Source organism: Stegostoma tigrinum, chromosome 8 (genome assembly GCF_030684315.1).
Source record: "Stegostoma tigrinum isolate sSteTig4 chromosome 8, sSteTig4.hap1, whole genome shotgun sequence".
Taxonomy (NCBI): Eukaryota; Metazoa; Chordata; class Chondrichthyes; order Orectolobiformes; family Stegostomatidae; genus Stegostoma; species Stegostoma tigrinum.
In genome coordinates, this window is record NC_081361.1 from 41,872,411 (window position 1) to 41,888,020 (window position 15,610).

The 15,610-nt window shown below is 38.8% G+C and overlaps 1 protein-coding gene across 4 annotated transcripts in view; it reads left to right on the forward strand.

Moving 5' to 3' along the window:
• The window catches only part of LOC125456066 (zinc finger protein GLIS1-like), a 372,527-nt gene that overhangs the window by 273,705 nt on the left and 83,212 nt on the right, over nt 1–15,610 (forward strand). For all 4 annotated transcript variants that reach the window (XM_048538732.1, XM_048538735.1, XM_048538734.1 and 1 more), the window contains one exon: nt 1,557–1,667. In XM_048538732.1, the coding sequence (XP_048394689.1) occupies nt 1,557–1,667 (111 nt within the window). The remainder of the gene's footprint in view (nt 1–1,556; nt 1,668–15,610) is intronic.

The window sequence follows — 15,610 nt, forward strand, 5'->3', positions numbered from 1 at the left end:
ATAGTACTTCTGCTGTCCTTAGTTTTTCTGTCTGGGGGGTGGAAAAAAATAATCTCCACTGATGCCTGTTGGAAATCTGTAATGTAAGTATCCAGTGTGGACAAAATGAGAATTGGCTGCAATATCTCCCATCACGTGAAGAATTGCCACTTAGGCCATTAGTAGCTGTGGATCCATGCTCAACAAAAAACCTGGAGAAAAAATTGAATGGAAATTTTTGCCAGCAAGGATATACAATAGTTACATAACCAAGGCAGGTAAGATATAAAACATGTGTTAGGAATGTTGGAGGAATTGTAATTAAGTAACATAAAACAGATGCTGAACCTGTTTGAATTTACAAAACATTTGTCATGGGATAGCAAAGATATTGCTTCACCTTATGCTGTAATATTCAGATGTTAAGTCTGCACTTCATAAACATGAAGCTTATAATTCTTCCTTCTCTTCTTTATGCTTTCCTTCTTTTGGAAAGGAATCCCTGTCTGCAGAGCCCAGGTACCACTCATTCAATGATTTCAGGAGACGATGATACAGATGATTCTTAAATGTAATAGGGTAAAATTTTGTTTTTGCATTGACAATAATATGGCAGAGCTGACTGCTCACTCATTATAAAGCTCACTCAAATTTCATTACATTGAAATGAACAGTGTGACCACAATGCTAGACAAATGAACAATCTGCTGTGCCAGATTACTACCCATATGATAAACTCAAAAATGTGTTTTATATGTATATGTTATTATAAATAGGTCTAAGTCGGGGTTTTCACCTGACAACAATACTTTGAATTTAAATCACGAAGCCCTTAAATGTAATCTCACTATGCTTTTGGGGATATTGTTAAACTGCACTGCCAGCTGCTGCATGTTGCTATGCCCAAGGACAATGTCACTCTATGGCAATGCAATATAGCAGTTGTATCACTGGGACAGAAATAAGGTGTAAATAAGTTTGTAAAAATTCACAACAGTAGTCCAGCCATCCTGCAGTGTGAGATTACTTTTTGGATTGCCATTATGCACTAAGCTAAGTACACAGCAGCAAATGATACAATAACTTGCATTGAAGTAAAGATAAGAATCCTTGATGAGATATGTAACTTGTCTATCCAAAGAAAAAAAGAGCTTCTTCAAAACTCCTTACAAAATGGAGGATATAAATGTGTTCATTGATAAGTTATTGCAGTCAAATGTTCCATATTTGCAGCTTCCTGATAGTTACGTGATTGGTCACCAGTAATAATTATCAACAGCTACAGTTGCGAAAGTATTTCCAGGTTTTGAATCAAATCCAGGAGCAGGGCTATCATTTAACACTGTGTTATACTGAACAAGTGCCAGGACTGAGCTATTTGAGTGAAGTGTCTTAAAAAGAGGAATTTCTACATTTAGTAACTGTATTCTGATTTGAGCGTGCTTGGGCACAGGAAGCAATAATTCATCCTCTCATATCAGAAGGTATCCCATGTACACAGTCAGCACAGAATTGTATTAATGAGACTCAGCAGCTATTGCAAAGTGTAAAATTCTTCCTCTCTTAAACCTTTACAGAAACCATATGCTTGTCAGATCCCAGGGTGCACAAAGCGCTACACTGATCCAAGCTCACTGAGGAAGCATGTCAAAGCACACTCTGCCAAACAGCAACAGGTGCGTAAGAAGGTAAGATATAATCAGAGGTGTCAGTGCGTCATGTATTTGGATGATTATGGTATCTTATTTCCAAATATTAATCTATTTTAAAGTAACTAACTTTCCCATTTTCACCTATATTTTAAAATTGAGAAAGCTGGATGAAGGAATAAACCCAGTGTGCTGGACACTGGGACATTTGAAAAGAATGGGAAGTTAGAGGTTAGGAATGCCAGGCTAAACACCATCCTGGCTTATATGTTGCCATTTCTTCTCTGTTGCAAAGTCAAGATCTTGTATCTCTTTCTTAACATCACTGTCGGTGTCAGGAAACCAAGTGAAATGTTGGTGTTTCTTGCCAGCAGAATCATATGTAAAAGTAAAGAAATGTTTCTGCACCTGTATAGGGCCTCAGATAGACCTCATTTGGAGTACTGCATACAGTTTTGATCTCTAAATTTAATAAATGATATAATTGCATTAGAAAAAAAGTACAATGAAGGTTTACTTGGCTGATTCTTGGGAGGGAGCGGTTATCTTATGAGGAAAGGCTGGGCCTATGGGGGTTTAGAAGAATGAATGGTAATCCAGTGAAACATAAGATCCTGAAGAAATATGACAGGGTAAATTCTGAGAGGGTGTTTATCTTGGGGACAAGACTATAACAAGGAGACACAGTTTAAAAGTTAGTGATCTTCCATTTGAGGCAAAGGTAAGAAGAAATATCGTCCCTCCAAAGGTTGTTGCTGTTTGGAATTCTGTACCCCACAGAGAAGTGGAGTCTGGGTCATTGAATATATTCAAGGATGAAGTGAACTGATTTTTGAATGATATGGAAATCAAGGGTTATAAAGAATAGACAGGAAAACGGAATTGAGGGCACAGTAAGTTCAGCTGTCATCTTATTGATTGGCAGAGCAGACTTGAGGAACCACAAATGGTCTACTCCTATTTCCTGCGTTCTTGCAGATCTACACCACCTGGACTGCAGCATTTCAAAAACTAGGCCACCATCTTCGGAAGGGAAATTAGGATTTGATAAAAAATGTTGACCTGATGGAAAGCTCACATCCACATGACAAATATAAGTCAAATTGATGTAGAATGGCATTCCACAGAATGAACTCAGTTGTGATTGACAGTTGTTGCAAATTGTAGCATATTGATTATTAATCACACGGCACCAGGTTCAACAGGTTTATTTGAAATCATAAGCTTTTGGAGCCTCACTCCTTCTTTTCTAATAAACCCTGTTGAAGAATAACTTGGAGTTGTGTGATTTCTGACTTTGTCCACCCCAGTCCATCAATGGCACCTCCACATAATGATTATTGTAACACTAGAGTCCTAGATAAAATGGTTGGAAACACGAGTCCAAATCTCAGCAGAGCAGTTGAGGAATTTACATTAAGTTATTCAAATAGATTTGGAATAAAATGTTACTAACAGTTAAGGTGACCATGTAACTACCAAATTGTCATGTAAAACCTCATCAAGTTCACAAACACCCTTAAATGAAAGAAATCTGCCACCCTGACCCAGTCTGGCCTAAATGTCAATTCAGATCCAAAACCACATGGCTGTCTCTTAAATGACCTTGGAAATGGCCTTGTAAGCCTATTCAATTGCCAAGAGGGAATAGGCCTTTGCCTGTCGGGGATTAGAAGAATGAAGGGTAATCCTGTTAAGACACACAAGATCCTGAAGGGACATGACATTTTAAATTCTGAAAAGGTGTTTACCTTGGGTATGAGATTATAACAAGATGGAATCTCCCCCATCTTCTCAAAGATAATTAGGAATGAGCAATACAGTGCCACAGGAATGAATAATAAACAAAACTGGCCAGGAGTGTAAATAATGGCTCAATTAGCATAGACTACCATCCAGTACGGCAAATTTAGCCTCTGCTGTGTAGATAGCAAACGGGCTAAAATAATACGAATTCAGCTAGCATAAACTGCTAACTTGATCTACTACCTGTCATGATAGTCACCAATTCCATCTACTGCTGTCAATTGTATGGGTTTGGTTATCGTAGATTATTAACTAGTTTTTGAACATGACATGACATTCTGGAGTGCAAAGTTCCAGCATCAAATACTTGCCTTTCTACAATGTGGGTATGCACTGAGCCCTAGGTTTGAGAGTATTCTTGCATGTATTGTCTTCTGGCAATTCCTTACTGTTTCTGTAATATTACTGACGAAGGGAGATCTTTTAATCCGTTGTATTATTAAATAATATATTCAACATTTGAAAAGTGTGAATGCCCCAAGAATATAATCGCATTCCACCGAAGCCAAATGATGATGACAATCTAGAGTGGAATAAGTTGCCTCGTGAAGGTATCCCATGAAAATGTACTCATACCACAGTGACCACATTCAAGTTTAAAGGATTGTTAGACACTCATCAGAACGTGAGACTGTTTATCTATTCGGCCAGATTTTGGGGATATAGCACTTCATTCCGTAACACAAGTATTGATTTTTTGGTAACATAAGTATTGATTAAACTCAGTCGAACAAATTCAAATAGATTTGAGACAGCTGCACAAGTGGATCAGTTACTAGTGGCTACATGATACGGTACTGAAACCTATAGACCATAAGCTCTTGAGGTTTGAACTTCAGAGTACGCTGTTAGTTGACATATGGTGGAGTAACCGGGTGCTCAATGATTATAGCATCTCTGAATAGTATGGAAAAATAAGCCATGATATTTTTAACGATCAGGTAATGGATTTTATAAACAGTAAATATTAGCGGGTATAATTAAAATGTTACATTTTTCAATGCTGTGCAGATAAATGAATCCTGAAAAGTGAATAGAGAAAGGGATTGAATACATAAGCAAAGAAATTACCTTCTGCAACGTGATTGTTGGTCCATATTAATGAAACCATATGGAGTATTGGACTCTTTGCTAAAAGAGGTTATTATAATACTGAAGAAAGTGTAGCCAGGAGGATTACAGTGATGAGGGATTTATGTTATAAGGAATGGCTCAGTCAATTAGGTCTGTCTTTTCTTAGTTTAAGGGGAATTTGAAAGATTTGTAAAAGATGTTAGAAAGGCTGAAGGGAATATACAAAGTAAATATAAGTAATTATTTGAATTGGTAATTGAAAAAAAGAAATACATGTACGGGGGAGTGAATAGAAGAATGTATTTCACAAATAGTTACTGCAATATGGAATGCTTTGTGACAAGTGATAATGGGGGCTTCTGACTGTCATCAAAAAGATACTGGAGAATTACTTAAAGAATAGAAAAATATTTGGGAAGAAGGCAACAAATAGGATTATAGTGGAAGAAGGCAGGGAAATTTAACTTTATAAATTAAGTCCTATTTTGTGCAAGTAGGATTGAGGGAATGAATGATCTCCACTGTTTTCCTTTTTGGTATGATCACCATTATGAGGCCTTTACTAGAAAGTCTTGGAGTGTAAATGTTTCGGTGAGAATAAGATGGGCTTGACTATGATATGCTGATGACATTCACGCAGGTTGGATCACAAATTAAAACTAACAGGGAAAAAATCATTTGAACATACTGGTGTGCATAACCATTCAACTGGTATCAGTTAACAGAAAGTAGGAATTCAAAGTGAAGTATTTTCTCTGAAACTGTGCACTTGCAATTCTGCAAGAGTATTTCCATAATATATACCTGAAATAAATTAAATAATAACAGAACTGATATACCAGGTTTCTAATTTATAGAAGATATAATGGAGTGTGCACTGAATTATCAATGGTGCTAGAGTGAGTTGTGTGTTTTATGCTGTGTTGTTACTTTTGCTAAATTATGCAAGGTGACAGTGTATTGGCAGAGATTCTCGAATCTGGAATTGAAGATTACAATAATTCTTCTTTATTGGGTTCATTCCTCCTGCTGTTTTTAATCTTCCTCTACAGTTGTTTTAAGAAGTACATGCTTCACGCACTATTGCCAAGAGCATTCATTCTGCTAGTTATAAGATAGATGTCAAGATGATTTGCTACAGTGAGCCGAACAAGCTCAACTTTGCTCCAATCCTAGCAAGTGTTTTCTGTTATTTAAAAAAACCCAGATTCAGATTCATCAACTTAAATAACTCAGTTCATGTGTTTCCCTTTTATAAAGCTCACAAAATCACTGAAACACTCTCTATACATTGTTGGAGGTTACTGCAAGCCATTACTTGCATGAGATACATCCTTTCATATACTGAATGAAACTGTATGTTAACAGTCCTTCCAAATACTACAGGTATGTGTCCAGTCAAATATGGTTATTTGGCTCTTTGATCAGTGTTTCATTAGATGGCATACGTAGCTCCTAGCAGACTGGTGTATGAAATAATACAGTATGTTGTTAAGAATCCAATTTCTAAATGATAATTATCCAGCCTGCTGTTGCTGGAAGATATTTTGACTCTTGATTCTTTTCAAATCAACTTGTTTTGTTCATCAGAGAAGGTGTTATGCAGAAATGTTCATTCACATTAATATATGACCCAAACAGGGAAATGGATTATAGAGGTGTTCGCTTCACTGTGTGCTCTGGGAGAAGGCACATAACACTGTCTAAGAGGTGCTGATGTTCATTTTTTAACAATGCAATATGGAAATGAGTAAAATAGTAAGATTGCCAATCTGAGTCTTATCATTCCAAATCAGAAATTAGAGCATGTTCTAGTTGCAACATTAGAAAATATGGAATAAGATGCTATTTGCCGATTAAGCCAGTCACGTTCATAAATCATACTCAAACAGCCCTTCCATAAACTTTACTTCATCTCGCTCAATCGTCTGTTTCTTTGACAATCTGGGCTTTTGAAGCATGGGCTATGCATCAGTTCTGAACTCTGAAGCCTTATTACATGTGTTTAGAAGGCATCCTTTATTTCACCAATTTGTTCATTGTCTTATCTTGTCTTCTGTATTTTCAATATTGATGTTGCCTTTGTCTTAAACAAATAAAACATTGGTTATAGCATAGTTCCACTTTATTCCAGCCATGATGCTTTTGGATCTATCAATTGACGATGTGACAGTTTAGTATCCACTGGTCTGGCAGTTAGCTACTGTTTTAAATATATCACTATTTAATAGAAACTCAGTCAGAAACACATTGACAATGAATATTGGGGGATGGGTTGGGGGTGGAGAATATGGTGACCCAGGTTTTACTAATCTGACCGGGCTCAATTTTGCCATATCTCCATTTATATTCGGTTGAATGATACACAATTATCAAATACAGGACCAACCTCAGTACATGTTGGAAATAGTCACTAATAGCAATTTCTTTTCAAAATTGATCAGTTAGTGGCTGGATTGAATGCATAAGCTACCTGTGGATGGTAAGCAGGCTTTCAAAGATAACAAGAGGCTACTGCAGCCTGCTATTGCAAACAAAATTGAGGAAGGACATCTCCATCTTGAGATAGCCTCTCAGCATTTGTAAACTGTGGAGAGGAAATGCTTCCACAGAGTGGCCTCTGATCATCACTGCTTCACCCAGCTAAGAAAAACAGCTGTGGCTTTGGCAGAAGGTCCTTTATATGATCCAGGAGTATTATCATTCCCTCCTGGAGACTGGTGCTAGGCATCTGCCCGGCCCTGATATTGTGAAACATCCGTAGACCAACTGGAAAATTCTACTGGGTGCCTGATTATTTATCTTTTGGATAATTATCCTCTGGATCGAGTTAACAAATTACCTGTTACTTGAAGGTGGGTGTTTAGATTCCATACAGTGTGGAAACAGGCCCTTTGGCCCAACAAGTCCACACTGCTCCTTGGAGCATCCCACCCAGACCCATCCCCCCAAAACCCACACACCCTTGAACACTACGGGCAATTTAGCATGGCCAATCTACCTAGCCTGCACATGTTTGGACTGTGGGACGAAACCAGAGCACCCGGAGGAAACCCACGCAGACACGGGGAAAATGTGAAAACTCCACACAGACTAGTTACCCAAGGCTGGGATCGAACCTGGGTGCCTGGCGCTGTGAGGCTGCAGTGCTAACCACTGAGCCACCGTGCCACCCCACCTGACCCAAACTCCAGGAAGATGGCTGTTTGTCAGGACATTGCCACAGAAGCAGCCCATTAAGTGTATTTGAACATTCCTTAAATGCCCACCTCTGATCCCAACCAAATCTGGCAGCAAAATCCTGTGCCAAAAGGATTCTACATTTTGGGACCTTATTGCACAATGCTTAGAGAGTATCCTTTGTCTCATGAACTAAATCTACAAATTACTAGGTTAATCCAGGGTTAAAGAAAAATGCATTGCCAAAGAACTTTCTCTGAAGTACATCAACCATGAGAAATAAATGTGTCAAAACAAAACATTGTAGGTACTCAAAATCTGAAATAAAACTGCTGAAGATACTCAGCAAATCAGGCAGCACCTGTGGAGAGAAAGACAGCTAACAATTCAGACTAATGTTGTTTTATTGGGCCTGCTCTGATGAAAGGCCACGCATCAGAAACATTGGATGGAATTCAGCAGTTAGCTTCGTTGGCTGGATGGCAGGTTTGTAATACAGAGTGACAACAACAGTATGGATTCAATTTCCACACTGGTGGAGGTTAGCATGAAGAACTGTCCTTCTCAACCTCTCACCTTGCCTGAGGTGTGGTGACCCTCTCTGTCTTATGAAAGAGGAGCTGTAAGGTTCAGTAAGACAATGGAAATATTATCTAGCCATCTCTGTGGTGCAATTTGTTAGTGTGTTTGGATGTTTACCAAAAGTTGGTGATTTGAGATCATCCCTAAACAGAGCTCTTGCTGTTTTCACTCCCGATATCCTTTACTGCCTAGTTCCAGATTATCAAAAGGTTCAGAAAAAAAGCAGACCCTGGGATGCGTCTGCAGGACTGTCTGCCGCGGGCTGGGACGAGGCTATGCATACCAAAATAGTGGCTCTTTTAGTGTTCAACAATAAATGATGATCCTTTCCAGTTTGGCTTCCAGTATTATTAGTGCTATTTTGATTTGATGTGTAAGAGAACAATCTGGAAGAATTCTGGTATTCATATCACAGTATAAATGAGAATTGTGTTTCATTTGTTAGGCAGATTTGTGTGCTTTTGAAGCATTCAAATAAATGAGCCACAATTTAAGTTGATAGAGCACATTTCACTAAAAGAATCAATAAACTTAGAATTTAAAGAAAACAGCTGCCGCACAAAAATAGCGTTGTCCGAGTTCATTTATTACCCTGAAACCACAAGTGATCTGCAACTTCCATCTGATCCAGTGCATCCATTTCTTTCAATCAGAAAATCACACAAACCAAATTGAAGCACTTAATGTTGATGATCTGAAATCCTTCAGATTTCCAACTCTCCTTTATCCTTCATAGTCCTTATGGTTAAGAATAAAGCTGAATAAGGTTCCTCCTCCTATATCACTTTGGCATATTGGCTAGAGGCCCACATGGTACCTCACTGACACTGGCCTTTCAGTTGCTATCCAATGATTTCCCATGTGAAGACACAATTTGCTGGAAATTCTCTAAATTGTATAGAAGGAGAGCACATTGGACATTGCTATAGAAATGGAGTCTCTCCCAGCAATTTTGGCAGTAGCAAAAGTCCTTGATTAAAACTATACAGTCTATAAGAATTATGTTGGCTTTTGCTTTCTTTCATTCATTTGTGGGGGCACAAGAAGAAAATTTCTCTCAATTGTGTTGAAAACCTCCTTGGATTTTCTTTTCCTTAGCTTTCCTGGCTGATCTGGTTAATTTGCCAAAAAACAACTTTAAAACTATTTGTACTAAGAAAATTAAAACCTGAATTCCTGTTAGATTGTAAATGGTTTTATGTCTGTAATTATAGTCTAATATTGCAATTATATGCCCCATTTTTCACTTACTTTATATCTCAAACTCTGATTACATAAGTATGAACATAAAGAAAGGAAAATATTTGGCTCATTAATTGGGTGCAATAGTATGAAAAAGTGTATTGATCGATTTGTACACAATGAAAGAGACACTTCAAAAGACCGCATTTACCAAATAAAAATTACAATCACACTGCATTACACAGTTCACATCATATGAAATATTTTCATTTCCTCTTAAGAAAAGTAGAAAACATAAGAAAAAATACTGGACAGAAGAGAAATGAGAAGTATTTTAGGATATGTTAGTGAAGCTGTAACACAAATGAAAAATGGATAATGAAGCCCAAGAAATCAAGAAATAAGTATAAAATTTAGGACAAACAGAAGATTTTTTAAAAGCCAAGGACCTTATTTAACAAAAGCACTGGATAAATTATAAAGACAAAGAAAAATAGATGAAAAAAAGAGAAATCGGGAATCTTATTGAATAAATGGTTACTTAAGACATCCCAAGAATTTTAAAAACAGGTGTCTAATAAACAAGGGAGAAAAGAGTGTGTTTGTGCACAAAAGCAAACAAAATCAAGTTGAAGCCAAGGGCCAAGGAACAAAGAAGTGGCAGAGTTAAGTAAGGTAAGTTACATTTGTGTTCACTCAGGAATTCTTGTTCCCATGGTATAATTCAGTGGAAAATAGACTGTTTCATTTTTGAGGCCGATGTTTCATGTGCATTCAAAAGGATTCCACAGAGGTGTCTCAAGGAACATGCCAATTTTGAGACGAGGATATCAACACTCAGCACCTACCTAAAGTAATATTTGTAGTTGTATGGCTCCTGTAGTACCACAATTTGCTGTTTTAAAGGACATACCACCAGACTCAGAGGGCAGTTCTACTCAGCAGTAGATATGGGGGAGGATTTATGCTCCTATGGAATTACCAATGAGAATGAGTGGTAAATCCTTCCCTTTCATCAGACTCTGGGTGCTACCGGCCCATTATGCTCATTTGTGAAGTCTCAAATTCAAACCCATGAGTCCTAAAAGGAAATAGGGGCTTAAATTAATGTTTCTGTACATTTGCTAAATATACAAGAGCTCAGAAAGCCTGCTTGAACTTCCAGCTGAAAAGCTGGTGGGATTCCGATTTTTGCTGTCATTATGTGGGCACACCATTAATTAAAGGTGAGGGATACTATGGATCAGAAATGCTGAAATTCAGGACATCAGACTTAGTACTGCTTCTCCTGTGACCCCACCCCCTCCTCAGCCAGCACAAAACCCCACTCCAATTCTCTCCATTGTTAGTATAACACATTGGTCAGATCTTCACCTTTACTTTTATGATGATACTTACACTTAAATAATGATTTTTCATGTGAAAATGTCACATAGTGCTTCATATGACAAGTTAGTTTTACAGAGTAGTCATTATTATTTAGATAATATTGGTTCTTATTCTGTCCTGACATCCCACAACAGTTTTGATTTCAATTTCCAGTTAACATATATTTATGTCGGATGAATTAGTCAGAGTACTTCAGTAAACAAAAAATAAGTACCTATGTTGGAAATCAGAAACAAAAACAGAAATTGTTGGAAAAACTGAACAAGTCATGCAGCATCTGTGGAGAGAAAGCAGAATTAACATTTTGGGTTTGGTGACCCTTATAAACATTTCTGTTTTACCAGCAATTTCTGTTTCTTTTGTTACAGAGTACTTCTGTGCCACAAGATCTCTAACAACCACTTCAACAGAGAGATACAAACTTAAAGAAACTATTGATCTGATTAATTACCTTGTTTTGGTAATGCATATCAGATCAAGATGCATTGCATCAACTCGCCAGGGCTCCTTCAAAAGCATCTTCCAAACTCATGGCATCCACCATCTATTGGCACGAGGACAGTAGATGCATGGGAAAACCACCATCTGCAAGTTCCCTTCCAAGCTGCACACAATTCTGACTTGGACCTTCACTCTCACTGGGTTAAGATCCAGGAACTTCCTTCCACACAGACTGTCAGCATACCTAGATAACAAGGTGTAGATCTGGATGAACACAGCAGGCCAAGCAGCATCAGAGGTGCAGGAAAGCTGACATTCCGAAGAAGCTTTCCTGATCCTCTGATGCTGCTTGGCCTGCTGTGTTCATCCGGCTCTACACCTTGTTATCTCAGATTCTCCAGCATCTGCAGTTCCTACTATCTCTGTCAGCGTACCTACTCTAGATGGACTTGAAGATAGCTGTTCTCGAACTTCTCAATAGCAATAGGGATGGACAAAAAAGATTACGGCATAAAAGGATTTGACTTTTTTCTGTGTCATCAGTGCTGCAGCAGAATGTTAATTTGGTTCTCAAAGACTCCTGAAAATTTCAAATGTAACCTGAACCCAAGCATGGCTTAGGTTGTAATGTTCCCAATCGTAACCTTTGGCATCTGCAAGTCTGATATTGTATATAGTTTGGACTCAATTCAAGATCTCCCACAAGGTGAACTCAACTTCAATGTAAAGAAGCCTAAATTCCATCAGCTTCCCTTTGACTTGAACATCTGATCCCCAAAACACTATCACTATATATTCTACATCCTTTGCATGGAAATAATGGTCCTACTTGTACAGGACTTGGCTTAATTGTTAGCTCATTTCTCTAAATCAGTGGTTTGAGGATCCAAGGCCCATAAGTGACTGCAAATCTTAAAATCACAGTCCATCCCAGAGCTCAGGGAATGTAAGCCTGTGGCGAGAGTGAATATTTAAGGTGGTGGATGAGGTGCTGATCAAACAGCTGTTGTTTCCTGGATGGTGTTGGGTACAGTTCCAATCAAGCCAATGGAGAATATGTGTCATAATCTGGCCAGGTGGACTGGAGGAAGGTTTGTAGTGAGTTCCCTGGAGTCACTGTTGGAACCTTTGCTTTTTCTGATATGTGTTAATGAATTGGACCTTAGGGCAGAAGGGCACAATTTCAAAATTTGCAGATGACACAAAACTTGGAATTATAGTAATCTTTGAGGGAATAGTGAGGAGCTTCAAAAAGAAATGTACAAGTTGCTAAGTGAGTGGATAACCAGCAGATGAGGTTCAATGCAAAGAAGTGTGAGGTAGTACATTTTTGGTAGGAAGAACATGGAAAGACAACATTATATAAAGGTTACCACTCTAAAGGGGTGCAGGAGCAGGGGAATCTGGATGTAAATGTGCATACATGATTAAAGGTAGCAGATCAGTTTGAGGAAGCAGTTCATGAAATATTCTCGGCTTTATGAATATCTGTGTAGAGTACCAGTGCATAAGGTCTATGTTGAACTTACAAAAGATATTAGTTTGGCCTTAGCTTAAACATGGAATCCATTTCTGAGTGATAAGCTTTAGGAAGAGTGTGAAGGCATCGGAATAAATGTAAAAAAAGATTTGGAGATTGGTTCAGAGGATGAAGGATTTTAGCTATAAAGAAAGATTGGAGAATCTGGAACCATTCTCCTTGGAATAAGAAGAGGCCCAATTGAAGTTTTCAAAATTATGAGAGGACTGGACAGAGTTAACAGAGAAAATGTTCCCACTCCTGAAAGAATTGAGAACAAGATGGCACAGTTTAAAGTAATTAGTAAAAAAGCAAAAGTGACATGAAGAAATACTTTTATGTACCATAAACAATCCAGGACAGAATGCACCAAGAGTGTGCTGGGTGAGTCCTCTCAACCCAGCATCGCCCTTTTGCTTTCTGAATCGGGTAGCCTATCTGAACGCAGACATGCAACAATACAAACCAATGTGGTTCTGAAATATGTAGGTCATTGAATTTAACCACTTGGCAGGAACAGTGTAGGTCAGGGAGAACATGTGCTGACCTTTTAGCAGTAGCCCCTACACCCCATCTTAACTCACAAGAGGTCCATACTCTCTTGGCTAGCAGCAGTATATTTTAGCTTCACTTAAAGCTGCATTCAAGCACTGAAATTGAATATCAGAAATTTGTAAGAATGCTACGCAGAGATGCTGGAAAACTATTTCCATATTTAGTCAAATTCCCTAGTTGACTAACAGCTTAGGACTTGGCTTATGCTCTCAAACACATATCAAAGCTGGCCTGTAATGCTAGTAAACAGAAATGTCCTTTTCTTTGCACGGATATGCAGTAATATTGCAAACACATTTTTATATGCTTATGGTGCATTTTACAAATTAATGCTTGCAGCACATAGCATGGTACTTGCCACAACATGAGTGGGGAAGGCAATTTTTTTCATACACTTGCTCTTAAAGAACTGAAATTCATGTGGAGTCGACTGAACTCCCTGTCTGAATTCTTCGTAAAAACTTTCAATTTACAAACTGTCTGCTAAAGCTCTAAACAGTTCCATTCAGAAATATTCTCCATCAGTTCATGGAAAAGATTTATCAGGTTGTTTGTCACGCATTAGACTTTGTGATTTTCGCCATGTAAAGAGGTAATCGATACCCTTTGTGATTTTATACATGTTAGCCCACATTACATTTGAGTTAGATATTTGAAGGTTGTTTACAGCACTATTTATATAGCCATAACATCACAGACTTACACACGGGGGCTAAATCTTAACATTTTTTGGCTGTCAGTTTCACTGAGTTTCATGGATAGATTCTTGCCAAGAGGCCGAATGAGATCTTTCACTGTGTCTTACCAAACTCAACTCATAAACTATCTATACCACTCCTCCCGCCATATTCTAGCCCCTTTCTATCAATTGCTGTATTTGGAACAACTTACCACTGCCAAGATACCCTGCATACAGACAATATCCTTGGCACCAACACTGTTTTTAAAAGGCCACTGTGTGTCTGGACAAGTACAGTCAATCCGGAGCTGCTCTGTATGGTTTCTGACATTGCCCTGGACATTGCAGAAGAGGGAAATTTGGCATCCTACTTTTCAGACAGTAAGGATGATGCAGAAGCAGGGTGTCCTCTTCCCCAGCAGCAGCAGAGAAGGTCATTGCAACAGGCCATGTCAACATTGTCTGAGGCTGTCCCTGAGTCAGTGCTGTCTTAACTACCTATAGGAATGCACAGCAGTGGTCTTCTCCACACTGTCACCATCTTCTGTCTGATACTTCACACTTACTAACTGTACTCCTGCCCCTAGCTCACACCAAGCCTCATGCTCTACACTGTCACTATTGCCTGCTGTTCTCTGTTCTGCCTGCTCACTCGCTCAGTACACCGGCAGCAACAGTAGCAGCTGTGCTAAAGATAGCAAAAACTGTTGATGCTGGGGTCAGAAATAGCACAGTGTGGAACTGGAGGAACACAGCTGGCTAGGCAGCATTAGTGGAGCAGGAGAGTTGGCGTGTCAGGTCGGGACCCTTCTTCAGAAAACAGCTGTGCCACCTATTTTTATCTCTCTCATTAACTGCTTCTCTCATTCCTGGAAGAAAGCAGCCAACTATAGGACAGAAACAATCAAAATGGGTATTGTACTGTCTGACATTTGAATCCTCATTCTTTTTGCAGAGATGATCCTTACCCTGATAGATCTGAGTGGCTAACTGACTGTCTGCAAGTCATTGTACAGGTGTCAGAGGGTGCTCTCGATTATTGTGCCAGGATCCCTAGACTAGATCCAAAGACTATTTTCCTTGACTTGACTAAAGACTGCTCTCAACCATGACAAGCTTCTTGGCTTTGTGTATGCATTAAATGGCACAGTAATACAGCAGTACTGAGAGCTTGGTTACTCTGGCAGAGGAGCAAAGTGGAAAATGGCAAGGCAAGGCACAGGTGCTACGAACATGTGAGTTCTCAAAGCGAGTGAGCACTGACAGCAACTTGGTGCGGCATTGCAGTGACATTTGCCATTACCCTGAGATGCAGCATCAAAGTACAGATGTATGTAATATATGCAGATTGAAGAGATGCCCTGAGAGTTTTTGAGGCTGACATACGTTGGATGCCACATTCTGTGGATATGGCATGTGTGTAACTAATGCTCATGAATTATGCTCTGCGAGGCTGGTGCTGGTGTCCAATGCGGAGTTCCTTTAGAGAAAATGGTGAGCTGAAGCTCTGACGTCTATGTTGAGAACTCTCAATGTTGAGAAATTCACTTCTGGCAGGTGATAGGATAGGACACT